General features: G+C 37.1%; 2 protein-coding genes across 2 annotated transcripts in view; both read left to right on the top strand.

The window, feature by feature from the left end:
• Positions 1-21,470, top strand: part of parga (poly (ADP-ribose) glycohydrolase a) — a 32,186-nt gene extending 10,716 nt beyond the window's left edge. The window contains exons 8-18 of the mRNA XM_056242873.1: positions 1,212-1,304; positions 2,113-2,267; positions 6,577-6,656; positions 6,779-6,839; positions 8,247-8,322; positions 10,526-10,673; positions 17,542-17,620; positions 17,784-17,892; positions 18,114-18,219; positions 19,757-19,885; positions 20,495-21,470. Of these exons, the coding sequence (XP_056098848.1) occupies positions 1,212-1,304; positions 2,113-2,267; positions 6,577-6,656; positions 6,779-6,839; positions 8,247-8,322; positions 10,526-10,673; positions 17,542-17,620; positions 17,784-17,892; positions 18,114-18,219; positions 19,757-19,885; positions 20,495-20,682 (1,224 nt within the window). The 3' untranslated portion in view covers positions 20,683-21,470. The remainder of the gene's footprint in view (positions 1-1,211; positions 1,305-2,112; positions 2,268-6,576; positions 6,657-6,778; positions 6,840-8,246; positions 8,323-10,525; positions 10,674-17,541; positions 17,621-17,783; positions 17,893-18,113; positions 18,220-19,756; positions 19,886-20,494) is intronic.
• Positions 21,471-24,607: 3,137 nt separating this feature from the next.
• Positions 24,608-25,356, top strand: part of ogdhl (oxoglutarate dehydrogenase L) — a 38,235-nt gene continuing 37,486 nt past the window's right edge. The window contains exon 1 of the mRNA XM_056242876.1: positions 24,608-24,786. The gene's annotated coding sequence lies outside the window, so the exon portion shown is untranslated. The remainder of the gene's footprint in view (positions 24,787-25,356) is intronic.

The raw sequence follows: 25,356 nt of genomic DNA, 5'->3' as shown, positions 1-25,356 counted from the left end.
GGATTTTATTTATTAAACTCCCTGAATTCAGCTGTTTTGATGCTCCAGGCAATAGAGAGATACAATGATTGCTGGGATTGCCCATAGAAACTCCACTGATAAGGTTAATATTACATTTATTGTGTTTATTTAGTGCACCTCAGGCTCTATGCGTTTTATTTGCTAAAGTTATTTGCCCAGAATGCAAATAATTTTTGTTCACCTACTGATGCCATTCTGACACCATGGTGTCCTATCGTTTTTTTTCTTTTTCTGACACCTGAATAATACTGTCTATGACAAGTTGACAGCTGGGTTCAAGTGTCTTATTCAACAATATGGCTTTTTTCTGACAGTTGTTTTCCATTAAATGTTGTTTTAGCCCCAGGAGAAGAGAAAAGGCTTCATTATTTATTCTATTTTGTACCAGACAGTTGACATTTTGATTTTTTTTTTCTTTCTTGTTAGATTGAGGACATAACATGGTAATGTTGTCAATCTTTAATTGGTAATAGTCAATGGTATGATTTGTTCTCTAAGCAAGAGGTATCACTGCAATGAAGGCATTCATAAGATTGTGTTTAGTCACAACAAATGAATAGACAAATATACACTACCGTTCAAAAGTGTCAGTAATTTTTTTATAGAAATTAATACTTTTATTTAACAAAGATGCATTAAATTGATCAAGTCATAGTTTTACGTTGTTACAAAAGATTTCTATTTTATATATATTTTTAAAACATTTTATTCATCAAAGAATAAAAAAAAAGCATCATAGTTTCAAAAAAAAAAGAGAAAAAAAAGCAGCACAGCGGTTTTCAACATTGATGTGAATTGAATGATGATCAATTGAAATGATTCTTGAGCACCTATTCACCATATTAGATTGATTTCTGAAGGATCATGTGGCGTAAAGACTGCTGAAAATTCAGCTTAGCCATGATAGGAATAAATTAAAATTTAAATCTATTAAAATAAAAAAAACATACATTTTAAATTTAAATAATATTTCACAATATTACTGCTTTTACTTTTATCTTCAATGAAATGAATCCTTGGTGAGTATACGAGACTTAAAACTAAATCTCTCAGAACCTACAATTTTGAATGGTAGTGTACATTTAAAGTATGACCAGACCTGTTTCTTCATTTGTTTTTGTTTTGTTTTTATCCAGTGAATGACCTCTATCAGCTGCAGCTATGAAACACATTTAATGTCTCTCTTGCAGGGTATGGAAAGTTATGAAGTAGAGCATCTCTTAAACGTTACATTGCCAAAGATGGTGAAACTGGTTTTGGATACGCCCAAGATTTGCACCCAGGTAAGGCATACAAAGTCATATGGTGTCCTTCACATTGGCTGGGACAGACACTCAGGTTTTGGGGCAGAAATAGATCAGTAGTGATAATCATGTCTGGCTGGTAAAGGTCAATGGGCCCAGCGTGCTGCGGTGTAAAACCAGTGGCTAGTGAAGGACACTTCCACATGAGCACAACAGCCTCAGGAGCTGCACGAAAAGGAGCCACTATTAGACATCCGTCAGCCTAATTTCTGACACCAGAACAACACTTTTAGAGATTTTCTTAAATGCATCCTAATGTATTTATTCTTTATTTGTAAGACTCCAAAGTACAATTTAGAAACAATGTTTAATAGAGTGACAGGTTGCATTAAGCTAGAATAGATGAAGGTATTTTTAACATTGAAAAAAAATTCACTTCAATACACACTAATAAATTTAGGCAAGTCAAGTCTGTTTCCCCTTCAACAAGCTAGTTCTTACTTAGCCAATGAAATAGTGTTTATGTAAGATCCGGCACTGGTATTATTTGCATTTAAGATTTAAAGTATTTTGCCCTTAAAAAGGAACACATCTCCTTGCTCAGCTGCTCTCTTTTATTTATGTGCATTTTATTAATGTTTGCATTGATTAGTCATCTATACTGCCCTTAAGTGTCTTTAAGTCCAATCAGTAGAGATGGATGACGCTCTGTGTAAATGCTGCTGGCTGCTGGTGGGATACAGCAGGGCACCTTAATTACTCCTGGCCATTTGCTTAATGTAATTCTGTCTCCCTGTTTGGTCAATTGCTAAACTAATTATCTTTGCCTCTCTCTCCTCTTCCACAGCCAATCCCGCTGCTTAAGACGAGGATGAATCAGTCCTTGACCATGTCACAAGAACAAATTGCCTGCCTTCTTGCCAATGCCTTCTTCTGTACATTTCCCAGACGCAACTCGCGCAAGTCAGAGTATGGCAACTACCCCGAGATCAATTTCTACAGGTACTGCCTCCTCTTCAGTGTCTTCGCTCTGGAGACCTGTTACATATTTTGCAGGTCTAGTTATTGATTGTCTGAGGTTTTAGATTTCCATCCAAATTAGGGTTTATATTTAGGCTGTGAGGTAAGTCACGATATGATTTAATTTTGCTTCCCGTTATCTAGTAGTCTGTTTCTATTACATTTACAATGGATTTTTTTTCTGGGCCTGTTAACGTGGCATGTTTAGGCCTCACGTTTCAAATTTAGTGAAGGCTCCTCTTTATCAAAATTACACTCCACACATTCACAAATCCACTCTGTTTTTCATTTACAATGAACATTTGCACTGTTCTGACTTTTCCATCATTAAATGTTTTAATATTGAATCATCCATAAGGAGGTGATGATCCTTCAGACTGCAATTTTTGGGTCTTTGCCATATTAACTATTTTAGAGTTTCAAGACTTCCGTGATGTTGTTAGAAAATAAGACTTCTTTTAATGATCTTGGTTGACTTTGCAATACCTCATTCACTGTTGTTTGGTTTGATACATTTTGCCTCAGTGTTTTACAGCGTGAAGAGAGAATAACATGTAGGAGTTTCTCTCCCCTCTTAAAATGCAGCTCTACAACAAAGCCACTCATGTGGTACAGTACTTAAATCAAGTCTTTACAGGCTGATTAAAACAAATGAATGAGATACTAGAGAGACTGATGTGAAATGCGTGGCCATCCATCTCTCGTCTGTCATCGTGTCTACTCGGATGTTTTCCCCTGTTGAGCAGGATCCCCCTGTATCTGTAGCCAGTGCTCATCTCACTGCATGGGGATGATGTTTGTATTTAACAACAGTATATCGAAGTGTGACAGTGGGGGTAAGATGTGTCTTAAACTAGGTTGCTGTGCTGCCATATGGCCAGTCCTATAATTTTTTCTTTGTCATATGGCCAGATATTCTGAAGGGCTCATCATATACAGCTCCCTGTCACAGAGATTCAAATGATAAAGGTGATATTATTTATGCTGTATCAGGTAGAATGAGTTTTGTTAAATATGTACAGGTTTATACATATATTTATACAAAAAGATAAGTATTTTTTTTTTAAACTACAGTACACACACAAATGTTTTCTATTACATTTCTACACAGTTGTAACTGAGTAAAGTCTGCCAGTATCATTTCAAATGCTAAAAATTACTATTACCAAATGTAATATAAATATTCTGAATATTAAAACTTGTCCTGGCCTGTATGAAAATGTAAATGATTATCTGGTCGAGTTGTCTGACTGAAGCACTTTTTCTAAGCAAAACAGGAAAAGTGACAACTATAAGTAAGATCATTGTAGATAGTGTTATACTACTGTGGTGCTGTGGTTTGAGTGTTGAGTGCTACTCTCTGTTTGTTCCACCAATGGAAGATGGGAAAATTGTTCAGGAAACCTGTTTGAAACTCTATTTATTTTAATTTGACGATGGTAGTGGTGCGATCTCTGTTAATGAGACACTTCCTCTTTAATATGGCTAAAATGGCTTCTTGTCAAAAAATTACTGTCAAATATTGTCTCAGCTGTAATGAAGTGGTTTCATGCAAGTCAGAGTAACAAAACCATCCTTTAAAAGCTCTTTTGGAAAACCGTCAGTGGTTCATCGTGGCGAAGAATGCAGCCCTCAGTTTTACTCTGTCTTGCTGAGATGGCTATTGATTCCCCAGGCACTTCAAGTACTTATACAACCTCCTAGACATACAGATGATCTAAATATAATATATTTGCCTTACATTTCCAGCCATTCCCTTGTTTCTGCCTTTATTTTCCCTGCTGGACATACTTAAAGTGCTCTAGATAATAAAGGTCTGAGCAATATCAGCATTAAATCTAATTGGTCATTCAGGTGAACACAGTAATACAGACTGTACCCGCATTCTACACTTATAAATATGTTGCCATGCTTCTTTGTTTTTGTTTTTTTAGCATTATATTATTTAGGATAATGTGGGCCGTGACTACAGCCGTGCCGCAGAAAACAAGTTTCAGCAAGACCGCAGAGTGTCCAGACGTGCGGATGATTACGGTGCGGCCCACTTTAATTGAGTGACTGTCCATCAGTTTACTCATTGGCTTGAGCACTGCCGCTATCAAGCACCAGGCAATTTAGAGATTGCTTGTTTGGCAGAGCTGTCAAAGTCTGCCCTCTGGGAAATGACATATAGGCTGGGTGAAGATATATTTACTTTAGTTTCAAAATGTGCACATCAAAGCAAGCTTTCCTGCGCTGCGGTACACCAGCAAAACTATGAATACAGATCCACCAATGAGATCTAAACAACTGACTTGGTTTCTTGAAAGTTTCAGAATAATTATAGCCTGCTTAGGAGCTGCCAAATTGACTTCTATTGCCATGTTTGTCGTCTGCGGTTATATCAGAATTGCTTCGCTTTTGTAAAGAAGAAAGTAGTTTTCAAAATCTGCATGTTTGCTGTCATCCTCTCAAATTAAATAGATAACTTTGTGGGAATAAATCATTGGTCATGAGTTTGAGGTCAATAAGATATTTATTTGAATTTTTGAATTTGCAAGGATGCATTAAATGTTACAAAAGATTTCAGTTTCAAATAAATGCTGTTCTTTTGAGAAACACTTTTTCCTCACAAAAAAATAATAGTTTTGTCATGGTTTTCAACATTGATAATAATAAGAAATGTTACTTGTGCACTGTAAGGGGATTTACAGTCAATACATACATCTGTTTTTATAGGGTATATATATATATATATATATGTATATGTATATGTATATGTATATGTATATGTATATGTATATGTATATGTATATGTATATGTATATGTATATGTATATATATATATATATATATATATATATATATATATATATATATATATATATATATATATATAGAGAGAGAGAGAGAGAGACATGTTGAAGAAGTCCATTATTCATTTCTGGAAGCCGGGCTAAATGAGCAAGCACTGTTACTGTATTCAGATATCAAATACAGACATAAGAGAATACATTTATAATAACATTTCAGTAATCACACTGGTAACTTCTATAACAAAGTCAAATCTCATAAGCCTAGAGAAGTCATTCAACTCTTGTGATATTTAGAAGGAAAAATATTGATTAATACCTTGATTATAATCACTCATTAGATATACATTGAAGCAGCATTGGATTCCAGAATCCACCCCCTTCAGCACCAACTCAGCATATTACAATGATTCATTTAAAAAAAAAAAAAAACCTAGTCTTTAGCCAAATAATCATGGGTTTTATACATTGGCAAATCACTAACATGTTTGTAGATTTTTAGACCTGGACACAAAACTCATTTTGTCTGTCATGCACTGTTCCCTTGTGCATTTCTTCTTCACAGGAATCAACACCGTGTACCCACCGACACCCCCCACCCCTTCTGTTTTTTTGTCCATTTTGGCCCCAGAAATTCCCAACTTGTCATGTTATTGAAATCAGGTGGATAAAATCCTTTAATAAGTGTTTGTCCTGTTGAATCAAATCATATTTTCGTATACATGTTTCTCATATTAAAGGTCAACAATCAGTTTAACTAAAAAAGCAGCTATTTTCAGTCAACAACAGGTTGCCTTCCAGGCTAGATTACATAAAATCTGCTACACCATCAAGAAGACTATATTTAGGAAGCTTCAATAACTCTGTCTTCCTTCCCAAAGGGCTTTTAGTGCATCAGCTTTTCCTCTCATTTCATTTGTTCCACCCTTTTTTCCTGCTTATTCCATTGACATCAAGTGAGGGGAAGGATGAATGCAAGTGGAAGATGGTTAGCTTGAAGACTGCAGTATTCTAAATGGTGAAAGCCATTTGCTGGGTTAGGGGAGGCATCACGGCTGATCACTGTAAGGCTTTTGCTATTTGGGACTTTTAAAAGCAAGCCTGCAGTTCCTTAATGTCTTTAAAAGAATGAAGAAGTGTTCCTCTCTCCATCCTTTCTGAAATGGGACACGAGCGCAGCGCTGAGCCCGCAGGCGCGGGTCCGTATCATTGTTGTCCTGACAGAGAGCCCATCACAGGCAGGCTTGCTGAGCAAACAGGACTTGTGAGATGAACCGGCAAAGTCCGATCACACGGAAGGCCTACTTCTCCTCACGTGTTCCCAAGAATGAGGCACTAACCTGCAGAAGTTAGCGCTGGAGCTCATATATGAAGCTAATCGTCTCCCTCTAATAGTCGTTTATGACAGTGTAATAATTGCCCTCAGAAAGTACACGTGTGGATTGATTTTGCTAATGTATGTACCTAATCAACACTTGTGTATCTTTATCTTTCTATAGACTGTTTGAAAGTGATTCATCACGAAAGATTGAGAAACTCAAAACTTTGCTCTGCTATTTCAGAAGAGTCACTGAATCAAGTAAGTCTGCATCTACCCAACTGTACAAATATACACTTAATGCTCCGACTTTGTTAATGTGGTACAAATTATGTTTATCATAATCCTTTTTTTTATTTTTTTTATTTTTATTACTTTTGCAGTGCCCACTGGCCTTGTCACATTCACAAGACAGTGCTTGAGCTCTATTCCAAAATGGGAAAGGTACACACGTTTAAATGCATATTCATTGTGCTTAGTGTACAGTGTTGTTGCTGGATTTTTTCAATGACTTATATTTAGGATAGATGTATGTATAAAGATTTATGTTATGTATAATTATATTTTTATTTTTATTTTTATTTATTTAATTAAAAATCCCCCTTTTGAGGGATCAATAAAGCTTATTTTGTTTATCTTTATAGTTCACAAGGAAAAAGTAGAAAAATAGCATATAGTGATTAAAAAAAAAGAGTACTAGTCTCACATTTATTTTTGAATGTGCTACAGCTAGAGGGCTCTCTGACATTTAAAGTAGCTCACAGAGATCACTCCTTTGTGCTTGATAAATGAACTTTGGCACCATGTAGTCACTCTGGCCAATTGCTTCCCCTGGCAGTGCAAAACCACCTCCCTGTTTTGCTTATTAGAGAAATCTTACCGCTGAGATGGTTGCATTTCAAATTGCTTAAAGGAGAACTCCGGCGCAAAATGAACCTTTGGTCTAATAAAACATTGGTACCTAGTCAACCGTTCTCTGAGATTTGTTTTCATGATAATCGAATGTAAAGAGTTTTATCTCTAAAAACTGTTTAGCGTATAACGCTAGTAATGGGGGCATCTATTAAGTAAAAAGAAATCGCTAGTTTATACCACTAACAAGACTCAAAATAGCCCCACACTAACACAGTAACATAATGAGGGTCCCTACATGTAAACGAAGCATTGAGAACTTTGTAAGTGTACAGACCGTTTAATAAGAAGATATTTTATGAAGACAGTCCACTTCGTGTATACAGACAGGAGCCATCTTTGGAAAACAGTCTCAACTAGTCAAGCCACGAACGACGTGCTAAGTGAGCTGAACTGTATGAAGTTCAGTGAACTTCTGAACTGTATGAATGGCGTTCGTGGTTTGATTAGTCGAGACTGTTTTCCAAAGATGGCTCCTGTCTGTATACACGAAGTGGACTGTCTTCATAAAAAATCTTCTTATTAAACGGTCTGTACACTTACAAAGTTCTCAATGCTTCGTTTTGCATGTAGGGACCCTCATTATGTTACTGTGTTAGTGTGGGGCTATTTTGAGTCTTGTTAGTGGTATAAACTAGCGATTTCTTTTTACTTATTATATGCCCCCATTACTAGCGTTATACGCTAAACAGTTTTTAGAGATAAAACTCTTTACATTCGATTATCATGAAAACAAATCTCAGAGAACGGTTGACTAGGTACCAATGTTTTATTAGACCAAGTCATGATTGTAACCTTCCACTCCTAGTTCACTATAGCATTTCTAGCCTGCCTCTATTAATGATGCAGTTGTTTAACAGTACATGTAAATGAAGTTTGTTTCAGTAAGTGGTTATTTTGCCTGTAGTGTTTTGATGGAATTTTCTTTTTGACCTTTAGCTCAAAGACACAGCTCACCCGTCTTCATATCACCTGTAAGGGCACCATAGAGAACGAGGGCTATGGGATGCTTCAGGTGAGAATGTCATGCATGGGTAGTTTAGTTTTCACTGTGACATCTGTCAAATATGAGATTACTTTGATTGACACGGAAGTTTCTGTCATCCTTCCTCTCTCAAGAAGACATGTCTGCATAATTGTTAAGTGTTTTTTTATGTAAAATGTGCTCATTCTGTTCCAGCTGTGATTAAGGCAGTTTGTCTTAAATGAGAAAACACACACACATTCACACATTATTTCCCCAAACTTTCATTGGGATATTCTATGAAATGGGTGCCTCTTTTTTTCCATGAATATGCATATATGATAATATAGCAACTAAATACAATTACTGGATTTTTGTTGATATATCTCTATATATCAGCTTTTTTGGTGGTGGTGGTGTTTTTCCCACCCTTTATGAGGAGCACAAATGGCACTTTCCTGTTGAATATCATATTCATATTGGGCGCAACATGCATAAGATAGACCCAATATGAGTGCCATCCAAGGAAAGCAAAAAAACATCTCAGTTTTGACCCAGCTGACTGAGGTTCTGCAGATCCGTCGGCCCCGATCACGTCCCTCCCTGTACCTCTCGAGTTCATTGCAGAGTCTGTCTGCCGGGGTCCTCTGCCCTGTTCTCCTTTTCCCATCTCTCCCCAGTCGGGGCAGGGCACACCCTGACAGCTGATGGGCACACATGAACAGCCCTGGGAGGTCCCAGGAGCCCGGGGTCCTGCCGGCTGGATTGACGGATGTTTCCGGAAGGGTGGGACGGTCTGACAGGTTGTCAGTAGTGCTGAGGAGAGGCGGGGCAGTCAGAGCTGGAGTTGAGTGACCTGATCAGCGAGATCATCTGGCAGCCTGCCAACCTCCCTCCCCTTTTCTCCTCCATCTCACTGAAGAGGCTGTGGCCCAGTGAGTCCGGCCTGACAGCCTGCAAAACACAGCCTCAAAGGGGTCCTGCACTCCCCTGTTTACCTTTTCAAAGCTCTCAAGGCCAATATTAGCACTGCTGCCCACACTCCCAGTCTTTGAAATATAAAAATGCATAGGAGACAGCACTGAAGAAATATCTTTCACAACAGAATTTAGCAGTGCCACAAAACAAGCACTCATGCAGTATAACTGTCTGTCTGTCTTCCTTCCTTCTCATGCTCTTTGTTTAGAGCATTTTTTTTTATAATGTAGTATTTAGAATTAGAATTTCGTAATTAAAAATACATGAATATTACATAAGACAAAAGCTTATACGGTCTGCCTGGAAGCTGTGAACATATTTGAGTTATCTGATTTCAATGACTTATGGCTAATGGTTAATAGATCCATTATGCGGAATAAAGGGAGTGGTGTTTGACCTTGGCAAGGTCACAATGGACAGAAACCATGACAGTCATTTTATAATAAAAATGTTTCTTTTTTTTTCTTTCTTTATTTATTCATTTATTTCTGTTTTACATCAACAAATTTAATTTCAATTTAATCAGACATTTGTAATGTTGTTATTATGATGTTATAAATTATTTTTATTGATTTTTTTTTTTGTTTGTTTTAATTTTTTTTATTATTATTTATTTTTGTTTCACCTTAGTGGAAAAAAACCCATTTTCATCACATTTTTTATAAGAATAATAATAATGTTTATTTTTTATTACAATGTTAAATTATTTTTATTGATTTTTATTATATGTATTTTTGTGTTTTACATCTGAAAAATGTTTTGAGACGTTTATCTAAGATGATTTTTTTGTCCAGATTTCTTTTGTTTTGCAGAACTTATTTGTTTTTTTTTTGTTTTTTATTCTCCAATTATAATTACAATTTCGTGGCTGATGAGAAATATTTGTGCCCATTACATTTTCTTAATTCAATGGCCATCAGCAGGTCTAGCAAAAAGTTAATTTTGGATTTGTACATGCACCAAAAATTGTGTACAAATTTAAGGTATCCTGAACTGTGCAGAAAATTCTCTCATCTTTTGTAGTTTTACGCACAGCCGGGCACAGAACTCTATTTTCCACCCCTGTGCGTTTTAGCACCCTGTCCCTTACCTGAACTTTTAATCTCTGGTGACATCATGGACAAACAGCCTGGCTTGCAGTCTCTAAAGTATCATAGATCTCTATACTGTAACACAATTTCACACCATGTTCAAGGATGAAATTGTGTTTCTTTTTTTTTTACTCCAGCTGAACAATTTTGCTAGAGATGAATATGTGCTTTTATTTGTGCTGCAGGTGGACTTTGCAAACAGGATGGTGGGTGGAGGGGTGACAGGTATGGGGTTGGTCCAGGAGGAGATACGCTTCCTCATCAACCCTGAGCTCATCGTATCACGCCTCTTCACGGAAGCCCTGGACCACGACGAGTGCCTCATCATCACAGGTCAGCACACACACACATGCACAGGACTGGAAACAGTCCACTCCTCCCTCCCGTCTGTCTGCACACCCTCACACATCCCTGTCTGATTGATGTCAGCCATCATTGAAGTGTCTTGTTCCTCCCTTCTGGCTGTTCAAACACCTGTTTTCTAAAAATTGTAAAAATATTTTTGTACTTGGATTAACCTATGGCTCATTATATAATTGGTTGGCATGGGAATCACAAGGAATTGAATGATTCTGCTTCATTAAAATAGATAGATAGATAGATAGATAGATAGATAGATAGATAGATAGATAGATAGATAGATAGATAGATAGATAGATAGATAGATAGATAGATAGATAGATAGATAGATAGATAGATAGATAGATAGATAGATAGATAGATAGCATTTTCGTTACCTGAAATAACATAAAATATAAAGAACTTTAGTTAGTTGCCAAGGCAATATATATATTTTCCACTTAGTTTACCTTAATGTACTAAATTAAAAAAATTAACAACAAACAAAATTCATAAAACTTTAAATTTAAAGTCAAAATTCCCCCGTTTTCACTTTAAATTTAAAGTTTTATGAATTTTGTTTGTTGTTATTTTTTTTTATAAAGTACATTTAAAGGTACAATATGTAAGAATTTTGTAATAAAATATCCAAAAACCACTTGCACAGTGTGATATATTTCCTGCAGTTGTGTACTTACAATATCCCAAAAGTCTCAAAAGATTTTTTTATTTCAGAGAAATTCCAATTTTAAATAAGTGGCCGTCCCGGAAAAAAATGTCGCCTGTCAATGACGCAATATCCGCGCTATCCTCGGTTTCCGTTCATACTGCCATAGCCATGACGTAACCATGGCAACAGACGTGGACAACTGCGTAGTGCGTAATGTTTATCAATCAATATCAGCGTGGTGTTTTTGAGATGCCGAGAGCTCCACGTCCGCGACTTGGACTTGACAGAGCTTCACGAGTCACGACTTGACAGCTTTATTAGACAGGTGAGCAAATGTACATAAAACAAATCAATGTTATATAACGTTAGCTCAACATGATGAAATGTTAGAATATGGTCAGTATGTTATTCTAATGTTGATATAGCTTACTGCTAGTTTCGTATAGCAAACGAACTAACACGTAGTTTAACATTATAACTTTCAACACACATTTAAATGCCGTTTAGTGTGATAGTGTAACGCTAGACCAAGTGAAGCAGCGCTGCTTTACCTCACAAGTTTAATTCGTCTAATAAACTGACCTGTGTGAGTAATCCAGCACTTGCGGGTAGTTCAGTAGAATTAAATGTCCTTATTCCTTTATATCCGCGGGACTCGCGTGTGATATCTGTCTCTTTAGCAATCGCGACCTGCTTCATACCACTGTAATGTTAAAAAACATGAATGTTTGCACTCATCCATAAACATTATTAGATCCATCAGCTTGACAGCAAGTCCCATCATTCAGCTCATCACTGCGTCATCAACATACGCCTTTGTTGTTGGAAACTGCGCCCTCTTGTGGCGAAAAAATCTTACATATTGTGCCTTTTAAGGTAAACTAAATGGAATATATATCTATATATATATATATATATATATATATATATATATATATATATATATATAAAACAATCAAAATATTAAATAAAAACTATAATAGCGATATTATATATACAATGCGTATATATATACTGTACAATGCGACTAAAATAACACTAATTATTGGATTGCCACAACAACACAATTTCAGCTGTCAACACCAATACAATAATTAATCCATTTAAAACATTGGCATGTCATTTTCAAGTATTTCTCGATTAAGTAAAACTTGCTTCTAAGTAAGTGTTTAGATTCCAAGTAATTATTTAAAGGGATAGTTCTCCTAAAAATAAAAAAAAATTCAAATAGAATGAAAAGAAAAGAATATATCTTGATTCATTCACAATGATGAAGCCACTGTCACAGTATTTAGATCGTAGACATTCAAAAACCATTAATAGAAATGAACATCATGAAAATAATTTGGCTTGTTTTGTGGGATCAGACCAGCAATTAGGATAGAGTAATCATGGATGTTTTTAGGTATTTATGTTTGATGCAGGCTCCGATAATCATGAGATCAGGTTTGTTTCCATCCACTAATGAAGTCAGTCGCTGTAATCACAGTTCTCTAACACTGCATATAGCGAGCTGAGTAGCACATTGCATATTTTTGCCGCAAGTAATTTGCCATTGCTCACAGAAGCTTGTATACATTCAGCTCCATTCTTCCCTCCCCCGTCTTCCCTCCTCATCCAATTTGAACGTAAATCCATTACATTGATTCACGCTGGACTCAGGGCAGCCCTGTTATTCCTCATTTCTCTCTAGCTGAATTGCCCCATTCTTCACCCTCCAACTCACTGTGCTTGAGTCAACACGTTAAGTGACAACCCCCCACCCCCCCCCCCCCCCCTCCTTCTCACTTCATATCTCTCCCTCTTCCTCTGTCTCTCTCTGTCCCTACGCTATTCTTCCATCACTCTGTTCCTCCTTTATGAACTGTGCTCTTTGACTGAGTGGCAGCATTGGAGAGGAGCCCAGGTCATGAGTAAGTGTCCTGTATCCGATACATTACAAACAGTTTGTCTCTTCACTTCCTCACTCGTTGTTTGTAACATCTGATTCTGAACCTTGCTGTTCCCTTCCCACCTCTGTTGCTGCAGAACCATACGCACACCTAAGGAAACTCAATTGATATGAAAAGACCAAAACAAATTTAGTACCATTCAATTCAGTATAAGTAGTGCCGACTCAGTTTGGTTACTTCATGGCTGTGTGTGTTGTGACTACTAGATATAGATTCTTAAAGACTTTTGAGTATAAGTTTGGTAATGAATCAGTTTGTGAAGCGGTTTGAATGATTGACAAGAACATTATTACCTCCTTGGCTCAATCAAAGTTTTTAAAAAAATACTTATATCGTAATCACACATGATTGCGATGGTTATGGAAATAGATGTGAAAATTAATTTGTCAAAAGACAAATAAATGCTGCCTAAAAGAACTGCCACTCTGCATTGTTTATTTAACAGCAATATTGATAAGAATATATATATATATGAAAACTGTCATCATTTACTCCCCATTATGTTGTTCCAAACCTTTATGACTGACTTTCTTCTGTGGAACATAAAAGAAGATATTTTGAAGAATATTGGTATTGACTTCCATTGTTTGAACAAAAACGCTGAGGCATTAATTAATATATATTCTTTTATTTTCATTCTATTTGAATGTTCATTTTTAGGTGAAATATCCATTTAAATAATTGCTTAGAATCTTAATAATTACTTGGAAGCAAGTTTTACTTAATTCGAGAAATACTTGAAAATTACATGGCAGTGTTTTAAATGGATTAATTATATTGGTTTTGACGATTGAAATTTTGTTGTTGTGACAATCCAATAATCACAGTGTTATTTTAGCAGCATTGTGATACTATTATAATTTTTCACTTTAATTGTTTTGTTTTTATAAAACTTGTCTATATAGGTTTTTTATATAGTTTTGTTTTAGTACATTAAAGTTTACCCCAAAATGAAAATTCTGTCATTTACTCACCATCAAGTTGTTCCAAACCTGTATTTCTTTCTTCTGCTGAACATATGATGACTGCACATCTGCTGACTGCATGAACAACATGATATTTTGAAGAATAAGGGTAACCGAACAGTTGAATAAAAAAATACTATGGAAGTCAATGGGGTCCATCAACTGTTTGGTTACTGACATTCTTCACAATAACTTCGTTTATGTTCAGCAGAAGAAAGAAATTCATACAGGTTTGGAACAACTTGAGGGTGAGTAAATGATGACAAAAAATTTAATTTTTTTGGGTGAACTATTTCTTTAAGTTAAACTAAATAAATGTAGTTTTTTATATTGAATTTCAGCTAGAGTTTGTTTTATTTCAGGTTTTAGTTAACTACAACCCTGAAGTGTTAGACATGTTCCTCAAAATTGTGAGCATCTCTCAAGGGAGATTTGATCCTGAAAAACTGACAGCATAGAGAAACTGAAATGAAAACTACCTAGTTATTTAAAAAAGATTCTTCCAAGGTTGTCACCAGGATGTGCCCTCTGTCTTTGTTTTCCTACCTGGTGATGCAGACAGGATGCAAAATAACTTTAGCATTTTCCTCTTGCTGTGTTCATAACAGAATATTGTTCAGCTTAACTTACAACCTACATTTAAATTCAGAAAGAAATCTCTCAGAACCATTGACTAAATAAACCATGTTGGTCTGTATGTACTATGTTTGAGTCAAATTCTTTCACCTGGTCCAGAGAATCGTTCGCATAGTCGAACACTCCTAATTTTTGAGGTCCGGGTGCAGTCACAGCCATGTAGAAATGTTGCGCTGTGATTGGCTGTTGCCGTCTCTCACACCTGCTGTCATGCTCATTTCTCATCCACCCATGCCCTCTGACATCTTCCAAACAAAGCACAGGACACAAACCATTGCACAGATGCACAAACCATTAATCAATCAAAATCTTGTGCCTTTCAAACCCATATGTCATTTCCTGAAACACCAGAAAAGATTTGATAGTTATGGAGCAGAAGTGGCTATACACCATTGAGAAGTCATTTTTAGAGCTGTTCTAGTGAGTTAAAATTCTAGAAAATCAGCCTCAAAGTCAATGTGAACTTGGGAGCATTCCACCCTGTCACAAAATACCCTCACTTGGAATCAAGCTCAGATATTAGTCATTTCTCTTTCTTTCACTTACGTCCTCTCTCTCTCTCACCCCAGCTGCACTCTCCTTCCACTTAATAGTATTACCTCTGGCCACAATGAATGACTGCGGGAACGGCCTTCTCTAATGGATCCAGCCATTCCATCACGGTTATTACAACAAACGAAATATTCATGGTCATCTCCGTTTCTATTGCAATGCAACTCGCCTTTGCTGCAAATCATATCCCGCCAGTAATGCATCATGACACGGGCTCTTTAATGCACACTTTCTGCATCAGTACAGTTGGCAGAAATGCTGAAGCGTCAGTACAGGGACTGGATTTTAATCTTGTGATTGCTCTTTGTCAGAGTGCCACTAAAACACTAATTAAATCAAGGTGAGGGTGGAGGATTCTGGAGGTCTTCGTGATTGAAGGGACATGCAGTGTCTGGAAGTGTTTTTTTTACATCAAGATATGGTTGCTTAAGCAAATGGTTTGATTTGAGTGTCCTGAAAAAAATCGATAAGGAAAACTGTGCCTGAGAGGGCTTCTAGTTATAATAAGAAGTCAAATATACATAATACACTGAACAAAATTATAAATGCAACACTTTTGTTTTTGCCCCCATTTTTCAAAAGATCTAAGACTTTTCTATGAACACAAAAGGCCTATTTCTCTCAAATATCGTTCACAAATCTGTCTAAATCTGTGTTAGTGAGCACTTCTCCTTTGCCAAGATAATCCATCCAGCTCACAGGTGTGGCATATCAAGATGCTGATTAGACAACATGATTATTACACAGGTGTGCCTTAGGCTGGCCACAGTAAAAGAGATTCAACTCCTCTTCAATGGCTGTGCGAAGTTGATTGATATTGGCAGGACCTGGAACACTCTGTCGTATACGCCGATCCAGAGCATCCCAAACACATTCATTCATGCTGACTGCAGGAATGTCCACCAGAGCTGTTGCCCAAGAATTGAATGTTCATTTCTCTACCATAAGCCGTCTCCAAAGGCGTTTCAGAGAATTTGGCAGTACATCCATCCGGCATCACAACCGCAGACCACGTGTAACCACACCAGCCCAGGACCCCCCGGACCCCGGCAATACAGTAAAACTGCACATTTTAGAGTGGCCTTTTATTGTGGCCAGCCTAAGGCACACCTGTGCAATAATCATGCTGTCTAATCACTATCTTGATATGCCACACCTAACACCTCACTAACACAGATTTAGACCGATTTGTGAACAATATTTGAGAGAAATAGGCCTTTTGTGTACATAGATACTTCTAAGATCTTAGATCTTTGAGTTCAGCTCATGAAAAATGGGGGCAAAAACAAAAATGTTGCGTTTATAATTTTTGTTCAGTGTATATCTGTTTCTGATGGAACTGATAGGTTTTCATGCATGAATGTAAAAAAACAAAATCACAATTTTTATATTCTTGCAGCACATCAGGGCTGCATTTCCCAAAATCATCGTGAGCCCATGTTGATTGTGGAGACCATTGCCACCAATGTTCTCTACAACCAACTTAGCTCAGGATGCTTTTGGGAAACGTAACCCTGTTTAGTTCCTTTCTCTATGAAGCCCCTCATACCGACAAGCACAGTAAGAAGCTCTTATTGGTCGACTGGACCAGTATGTTGTGATTGATCAACTGCTTTTGAGTGCGTTTCATATCCTCATGAAAGTCATATCCTCGACTTTCAACAGACTACTAACGCAACTCATCCAGGCTTTTTTTTTTTTTTTTGCGTATACCTTGGGTGGGAATTATTTAAATGAGGGATATTGTGATGTGTTCGTTCCTGGACGAAAACTGAAGACTATAATCGAGGCTTTTCAGGGAGTTCAGAAACCGGTCTTACTGATATAGAGAATTACTCCCTTTGCAGTGACCTTTGTGCTTTGTAACTTCGCAGACCGTCAAACAGTAACATTACACACTAAAGAAAGTTGAAAATGTAAAAACCCATTACAACTTCTCTTTCCTATATGCTCACTAATTTTAATTTTGTGATTAACTGAAACGATTTTTGTCTATAATATGGTGGGGACAAGAAAATGTTATGCATACTGTTGTTGGAATTGACCCACTTATATGCATTTGTTTTATTTATTTGCTCTTCTTTCAGGCACAGAGCAATACAGCAAGTACTCTGGCTATGCAGAGAGCTTCAAATGGAAAGACAATCACAAAGACGAGATACCCAGGTAACATTATGGATTTCTGATGATAAAAACATTAGGAAACACCTCTTAAATGGGTTCCTGCACTTTTTAAAATGTATTTAGCTGTCCTAAATATAACAAAGCATCCAAGATAGTAAAAATGAGGGAAGCCCTAAATAAAATAAACCTCTTTACCCATGCTCAGAGACGAGTGGCAGCGGAGGTGCACAGAGATTGTGGCCATGGATGCACTGAAATACAGGAATTTCATGGAACAGTTTCAGCCTGAGAAAATGACCCGGGAGCTAAACAAGGTCAGCAAAGGCTTCATGCAAAGTGTTTCACACTGATGACATGAAATGGCAAATCCTTGACCTCTGTCAAGCTCTAATGGCCTTTGATTCTCTTAACCTTGCCAATCTGTTGCTTAGAGAATTTAACGAGGCATGACCGAGTCGTCTTGTCAGTCTCTTGTATTCTGCAGTGATTAGCTTGTATTTGTTTCTCTATTATAAAGGATGACTTCTTTTTCCAGGCATTCTGCAGTTTCATGCGGCATGGTACAAGCCCTCAGAACCTCTCGGCTGTTGCCACAGGGAACTGGGGATGCGGTGCGTTTGGAGGCGACACTCATCTCAAAGGTACATGCAGGTCATCACAAAGTGAAGCTACAATTTTCAAGGTGCTCTTATAGGACATTTCTTTCTCAAATTTCATGCACCAATGTTAAAAATCTCACCATTACTGATATTCCAGCTGTTAATTATTGTCATGTTTATGGGTGATAACTCATAAATGGCTGATATTAAAAGACCATATTGTTTTTTGACTAAATAAATAAAACCTTCAATCAAAGCTGTGTTATTTAGCCATCACAACATTATAATGTAAATAGTCAGTTGAGTATATTTAGCTCTAGATTTGTATTTACATTTTTGTATTAATTTCTGGTTTTGTTGTATTTTGGCATTGAGACGAAACAAAGAAGCTCTCTTGCTTTGTTTTTTTTTTTGACCCAAGACATGTTTTTGCCACTTTCCTGTTATTGATCAGCTGACACACATTTATCTTTTCCATTACAAGTGCAACTGATTTTCCAGCCTCATCCATAAATTCATGGCAAGCTTGTGACTTTGCCAGCTGATCATTTTCTGTTGTAAGGATGGAAGCCCGTTTCATGAGATAATTCCATCTTTGATAGTTCATCATTGTTGAAACCATGTGTGCTTGAATGTGGAGCTAGTTAATTTCTCCCATTGACTTATAACGCAGTAAATTCATCTTGATGCTGGGTTATTTTGGGCCAGTCTGTTTAGTTTAGCGCTGGTTTGACTACAGATTACCCGTTGTAATTGGTTGCCCTCATTTGAACAACGTTCATTCATCAGTGGGCTACATTCAACCTCTTTAAATATTTAAAATCTTTAGACTCAATTTGAAGCTGGGTGACTAAGATTGAGTCTCTTAATAGGGGTTGTTAGACATGGATTATTTACCTTTTAAAAACAAATTGGATGTGTCAGTCATTTTCTCTACTGCTAGGAACATGAAGCAAAACTAAAGAATCCACACTATGCCATCAATGATGTATTACACCATATTTTATTCATTTAGGTTGGGCAGCTATCAGTATTTTCTGGGGACCCTCCGATAATATTAACAATATATCATAGAGCATGCCGCGGTTGATTGACCCTTCATTGTGGTAATGGGGGGTGGGAGGGGTAAATCTACATTGTGTTTTTTTCCCCTTTCATATTCCATATTCCCATTGACAGGAATCCATGCGTAAATGTATGCATGCCATTTCTGTTTAGCGATGCGTGCATTAAAGAGAAATAAGAACGAAATATGAAATGCTTCCTACATGGTTTTTATGGCTTTAGAAATTTTAGCTTGTTGTCGACAGTGTTTATATCCGAACTATAAACTTATCAATTTGATCATTTGAATGTTTGAACACAGAAATAATGATACTGTGTGGTTGAAAAAAAGCTGTTTCATACCTAAACATGATAACTGCTCTCTCTTGGTCAGCGGCAGCGCAAACGCAGATTTGAATGTTCCGGTGTGATTTTGTCAAAGGTTTAATCGCTGAGGTTTAAGAGCCAAATCGCTGTGATTTCGAAATGAGATTGCGTGGCTGTTTGAATCGACTGTGTCTGTTTGTCCTTCCAGCTCTGCTGCAGTTGATGGCAGCTTCTGAAGCAGGAAGAGATGTGGCCTACTTCACATTTGGAGATGAAAGACTCATGAGGGACGTGCACGACTTGTACACCTTTCTTAAAGACAATTGCGTCACTGTCGGTAAGAGGCCTGCTACGTGTGGTTCATTCTGTATAAGATCTAACACATTATAAAAATGGATGTCCTGGTTTTATTGGAGGTGGATGTAATTGTATATATTGTTTATGTATGAATAAAAAATATACAGACTGACAGATGGTCAAAAGTTTTGGGTTGGCAAGATCTCTTATGCTCACCAAGGCTATACATTTACAGTAAAACAGTACCATTGTGAAATATGATTTAATTATTATATAATAAATGTTTATATAGATAAATGTAAGAAAAAAATACACTGGCTAATTACATGTGAAATACATTTACAGTAACAATTTCAAAATTCCTGCGATATTGAGCCATTTGTTTTACATAATTAAATGATACAACCATTAGTGCTCTTCAGTATTGTGAAGTTCTCTGTTTCTGTCCCATTTTTCCTTTCTGACGTTTATTGAAACCTTTTTGAGAAAACGCTGTCAGCCATCTGTTGTACTAAAGTGGAGATGGCAGTAAACTTGTGTGCTCTGTGATTTATGAATGGCTCTGGACTTGGCTGACGCCATGATGCTCACCATCCCTCAAATCTTTTTTTTTTTCCTCTTCCTCTCTCTCTTTCTCTCTGTCTCCTAGGCGATCTGTACTTCCACTTAAAGCAGTACTACAATGTAGTGTCTAAGCATGGCCAGTGGCCTAACATCAATCTCTATGGGTACATCATGGATAAGGTCAGTACAAATATGGAAGTGGAGCCCAACCCTGGCCCCAGCGACAGCAACTTGACCACTGCACCTTCCCCCTCTCCTGCAGACTGCCATTAATGCTGGCCAACGGCTAACTGAACCTGTCTAAATGCCTCAGTGCTTTCTTCTCCTTTAGACAAGACTTTTTGGGTGATTGTCTGAGACATAGGGAAGCACATTATGCCTTTCTTTTCTACCAGTAAGTATAAGGTTGAAGTCACTATGAATAAGGCGACAGGAAGTATAGCAATAGTCACTCTGACTGTAAATCCTTATTTCTGATGAACATCATCTAGGTTTGATCTCGGGGATGTTTTTCCTAGAATGCCACACAAACTTACCTGGGATCAAATTTACTGCATGATCTTGTGGAATTAAATGATCCATTTGAGTTGGGTGACCAAGGTGTAGTCTTTTTAAATGTTTTTGTTCATATCCAGAAACTAACAGTGATTCAGAATAAAGTGTTTAGAGATCATTAACAAAGTATGCATGAAAACCACAGTAAGGTCCCCCGTGACACTTGATTGCAAGATGTATTGCACAAGCCGTAAAGGGAAAAGTTTTGCTGAAAAATGAAAAGATTTGATAATGAAAGACGTGAAAAGGAAAAAGTATCTGTTGAAAAACAACTTGTATAATCACACTGATGGAACTGCTGCAAATTCAAATTGTGTAAAAATATATAGTCTCTGCATGACATTTTTAGCAATTTATTACAGTCAAGGTTTTTACTGTTTCGATTATTGTTTTGATCAAAGGCACCTTTAAGAAATGGGGTTGATATTTAAGGGTAGTGAATATTTTCATATGTTTTGCTCTTTATTTTATTATGATTTGATAATTAAAATTGTTGATTCAGAAAATTGTTGTTTCTTTCTTTCTGCTTGCTATATACATGTTCAGGACATCTTTTGGCATGCTAATCAAAACATGCTAATGCTTTTACCCAAGTTGACACATGGATTAGTGCAGAGCCAGTAGACTACTGTTTTATGTGTTCAATTATTTATGCTCAATTGCAAATTCAATGCCATCTATCCAAGTCATAACAATGAAAAATGATCCTTACAGTCTTGTTACGATTTATCTTTAATGTGTATCTTTTAAATTCACTTAAGTCACATTTCAGTTGATATAAAACAATCTTTCTTTCTTCAGTCCAACTCTAATCATACCACTCTTTTTTCTCTCTCTCTTTTTTTTTTAGCAGAACCAGACTAATAGACCTAGATTGTAGCTTTGTCCAGCACTTATACACCTTAATTGTATAATGCCACTTCTAGTTCTAATTTGACTTAACTGACCTCTTTTGATCACCACCTTTATGGCTGTTTCTAATCATCCTCAAATGCTTTTGAACATTTTCATCAGTTCAACCTGGAACACAAGTACCACTTGAGGACCAAAAGATGGTCCCCTATAAATGCGCTCTTGGTTTAAAACGGATGCAGGATCCCCTTGTTTTCTCAAATACTGAGGTCCTTAAAGGGTCAGACTTTAATAGAAATTTAAATGTCACTGAAATGAGTTAAGAAGCATTACATTCTTGTCAACATTTGTTTCATAGAGAATGAAATTGTGGGCATGGAAGTATCAAAACACGTTTACTTTTTTTTACATTCTAAATGACGGTTGCCTTTAATAAGATCCCTGGTAAAGTAGGCTCTCGGCTCCGTCTGTTTCAAGAGCTGAAGTCAAGAGAGCACAAAAATGGCATTTTCACTTATAATTGCATGACCTTACTTGTGCTCGGTTACAAGACGCTTTTTGTTAGTTTCGATTATAGCTCTGATCAAGAGCAGAGAAGGACCAATGTAGATGTTTTATTATAATGACGTGTATAACAGCTCCACGATATGAACCTCTGACTCATACGGCACCTTGTACTACTCTACTGTTACGCTGCACTTTTTGTGGTCACAGCTTGAATAAGTGCTGCTCCATATAGTACAATTGTGCAAACTATTACTAACTGTGTTTGCATCTATTGTTAAGATCTCTATTTATTTAAGAGTCTGAATTGCTGTATATTTTTCCACATATAAAAAGGTCACTCATGACACTTTGATCCTGAAAATCATGCATTTGGCATTTTCTTAATGCTGTATTTTAATCATGTCTGCTTTACTTCTGAAACAGCCATGATAGCAGCCCAGTGATGATTGATGACAATGCTTTCTTTTTTCTGGTTGTTGGCCACTAAGAGTGATGAAACTAGTTTTGAGGTTCTGAGGGGGAGGGAAGGCAATTAGCTCAGACTGTAAAATCCGCCAACATGACGACCATCAATCTAGATGACTGAAGCCACATGTTCAAGTGAATTCTGCACAATCCTTAAGAAAATTAGGAAAGCGTAATTGTCCAATGTGATTAAGAATTAGAGGTTACTGAAAATATCAATGTACTCATTACACCCTGGCACAACTTAGTAATTTTTATAAATGTTTAATTAAATTTTAAACACAGTGGTTGTGGGTTTTATATACGTGTCTGTTAATTACTGTTTAACCTTTATTAAAAGTAAAGTGCATTGAAAGCATGGTAAGAAGTGAAAGAGTCAAGTCCCAGCATTTCCCAGTGTCGTAGAATCATCAGGTACAGAGGTTGGACAGTGAAGATGAAACACTGGTCAATATAGTGTTGGAGGTTTCACGCGTCTATATGCACCTGGCCGGTGGCCAATCTTCACTGATTTTACATTCCATCAGTAAGAGCAGAGCACCTGTACATAAAATAATGCCATCCATACAACATAATGGAAGACATAGAGTTCAAAACAGTACAAATTGTTGGTGCACTTCTCGCTGGCTCATCTGTGACCAGGACAGCAAGTCTTTGTGATGTACTGTATCGAGAGGCACGGTATCCGACTGTCCAGTTTCCACCAAATCTGTTTGTCGGGCTACTGTAACCAAACCTTTGGTCACTTTTGCCAATGCCAAATGTCAGTTTCATTGATGCCAATAATGAAAATCGTGGACAATATGTTCTCTGATGAGTCCAGCTTCGCTGACTTTCTCAAATCCGTAGGTTACAGTGTGGAAAAGCACCAAAGAGGCTTAACACCCGGACTGTTGTGTGCCCAGAGTGAACGGGGGTGGATCAGTGATGGTTTGGGCTCCAATATCATGGCATTCCAAGGACTATCGGACCGTTCTGGTGCGTTCATGTGTGCCCAATGGTTCAAACATTGTACCTTGAAGGGGTTGCCGTGTATCAGCATGATAATGCACCAATACACACAGCAAGACTTGTGACAGAATGGTTTGATGAACATGAAAGTGAAGTTGAACATGTCCCATGGCCTGCACAGTCACCAGATCTAAATATGTTTGAGCCACTTTGGGGTATTTTGGAGAAGCAATTCAGAAAACGTTTTCCTACACCAGCATAGTAATCTGGCCACTGTTGGCTCAAAATCCCTCTGGCCACTCTGGAGGACTTTTATCGCTCATTCCCAAGACGAATTGATGTTGTATTGGCCGCAAAAGGAGGCCCTACACCATACTAATAAATTATTGTGGTTTTATTGTCCAACTCGTTTGAGTCTCCAAGTTCTATAATTTTGATGGTTTTCGTTTGTTTTTATACTATGATAATATATGATATAATTGTATATATATATATATATCATTTTTTTGGTTTATGATTTAATCATCTAATGTGTCTATCTCATATATGTTTACACAAAATGTACACTTTAATTTCAACTCTACATCTACCATTCAAATTCAGCAATATCAAATGCATTCTCAAATAAATTCTGATGTCCAACTCTGATATGCAGGGTTATATATCTGATACCCACAGGCATCACAGCACAGGTGCTTTATAGTGCATTATTTATTGTGTCCATTTACGCAATTGTTCTGAACTGGATACATTTGATACAGTAGGTGTGAAGTAACCTAGTTCATGGCAACATAAAATGCAGTATGATAGCAAAACTGTACAAAGATAAAACGTCAAATAAATTAAACACGAACTCTAAACCTGCTGTTATTTTAGATGCTGCAGTTTAGAGCTGAAAGTGACCAACTGCAGCGCCGCATTCAGCACTTGCATGCGGATTATGGGACGGATTTGACGTTGGACAGATTATAGGACAGAAAAGAAACTGAATCACGACAGACCGCATCTGATCTCAACCGGACCATCTTCATCTGCGAGCAGCTCAAGGTGAAATTTGTTTGTTATGACGTAGAGATGAAGCTACGTGTACTCAGTCGCGTGTGTCGAGCGAATGGAAACATGGATGGGTAACAGCTGTAACCAATCGCCCAATCGATGCATCTTTACGACTGTTCGCCCATATATTTGCATCGCATAAATGTAGGCTATTGGAAGTGGTTTTGGCAACGGGATTTTACATCGTTCAAATCAATTTGTCATTGAATGGGTGGAGATGAAGGACGAGCTCTATTTAAAAGCCTTTTATGAACCGCCGGTACTAGCTTGAAGCTCTGATCATTTTAACAGCGCAAGGTTATCCACAAGAACACTTGCGGCATCAACGAGGATGTTTTTAAAGGTGCCTTTTAAGTTTTAAATGTAAAGTAGGGCTAATAAATAGTAATTTTGGAAAATATCATTAAATACACTCACATGAGATTTTTATTAGGCTATTCCATGAAGCGAATCAGTCGCACCACAACTGGCCTGCTTAAATTCTAAACGGTTCACATTGTTTGACCATCTCTTTAATTGAAGACCCATGCTCATCATAGCTTAACCCGCCAAACATTGAAC

This window comes from Rhinichthys klamathensis, unplaced genomic scaffold (genome assembly GCF_029890125.1).
Source record: "Rhinichthys klamathensis goyatoka isolate OS25496 unplaced genomic scaffold, OSU_Roscu_1.1 h1tg000764l_1, whole genome shotgun sequence".
NCBI lineage: Eukaryota > Metazoa > Chordata > Actinopteri > Cypriniformes > Leuciscidae > Rhinichthys > Rhinichthys klamathensis.
The sequence above is the reverse complement of the archived record's forward strand: the minus strand, read 5'-3'. Positions and strand labels throughout refer to the sequence as shown.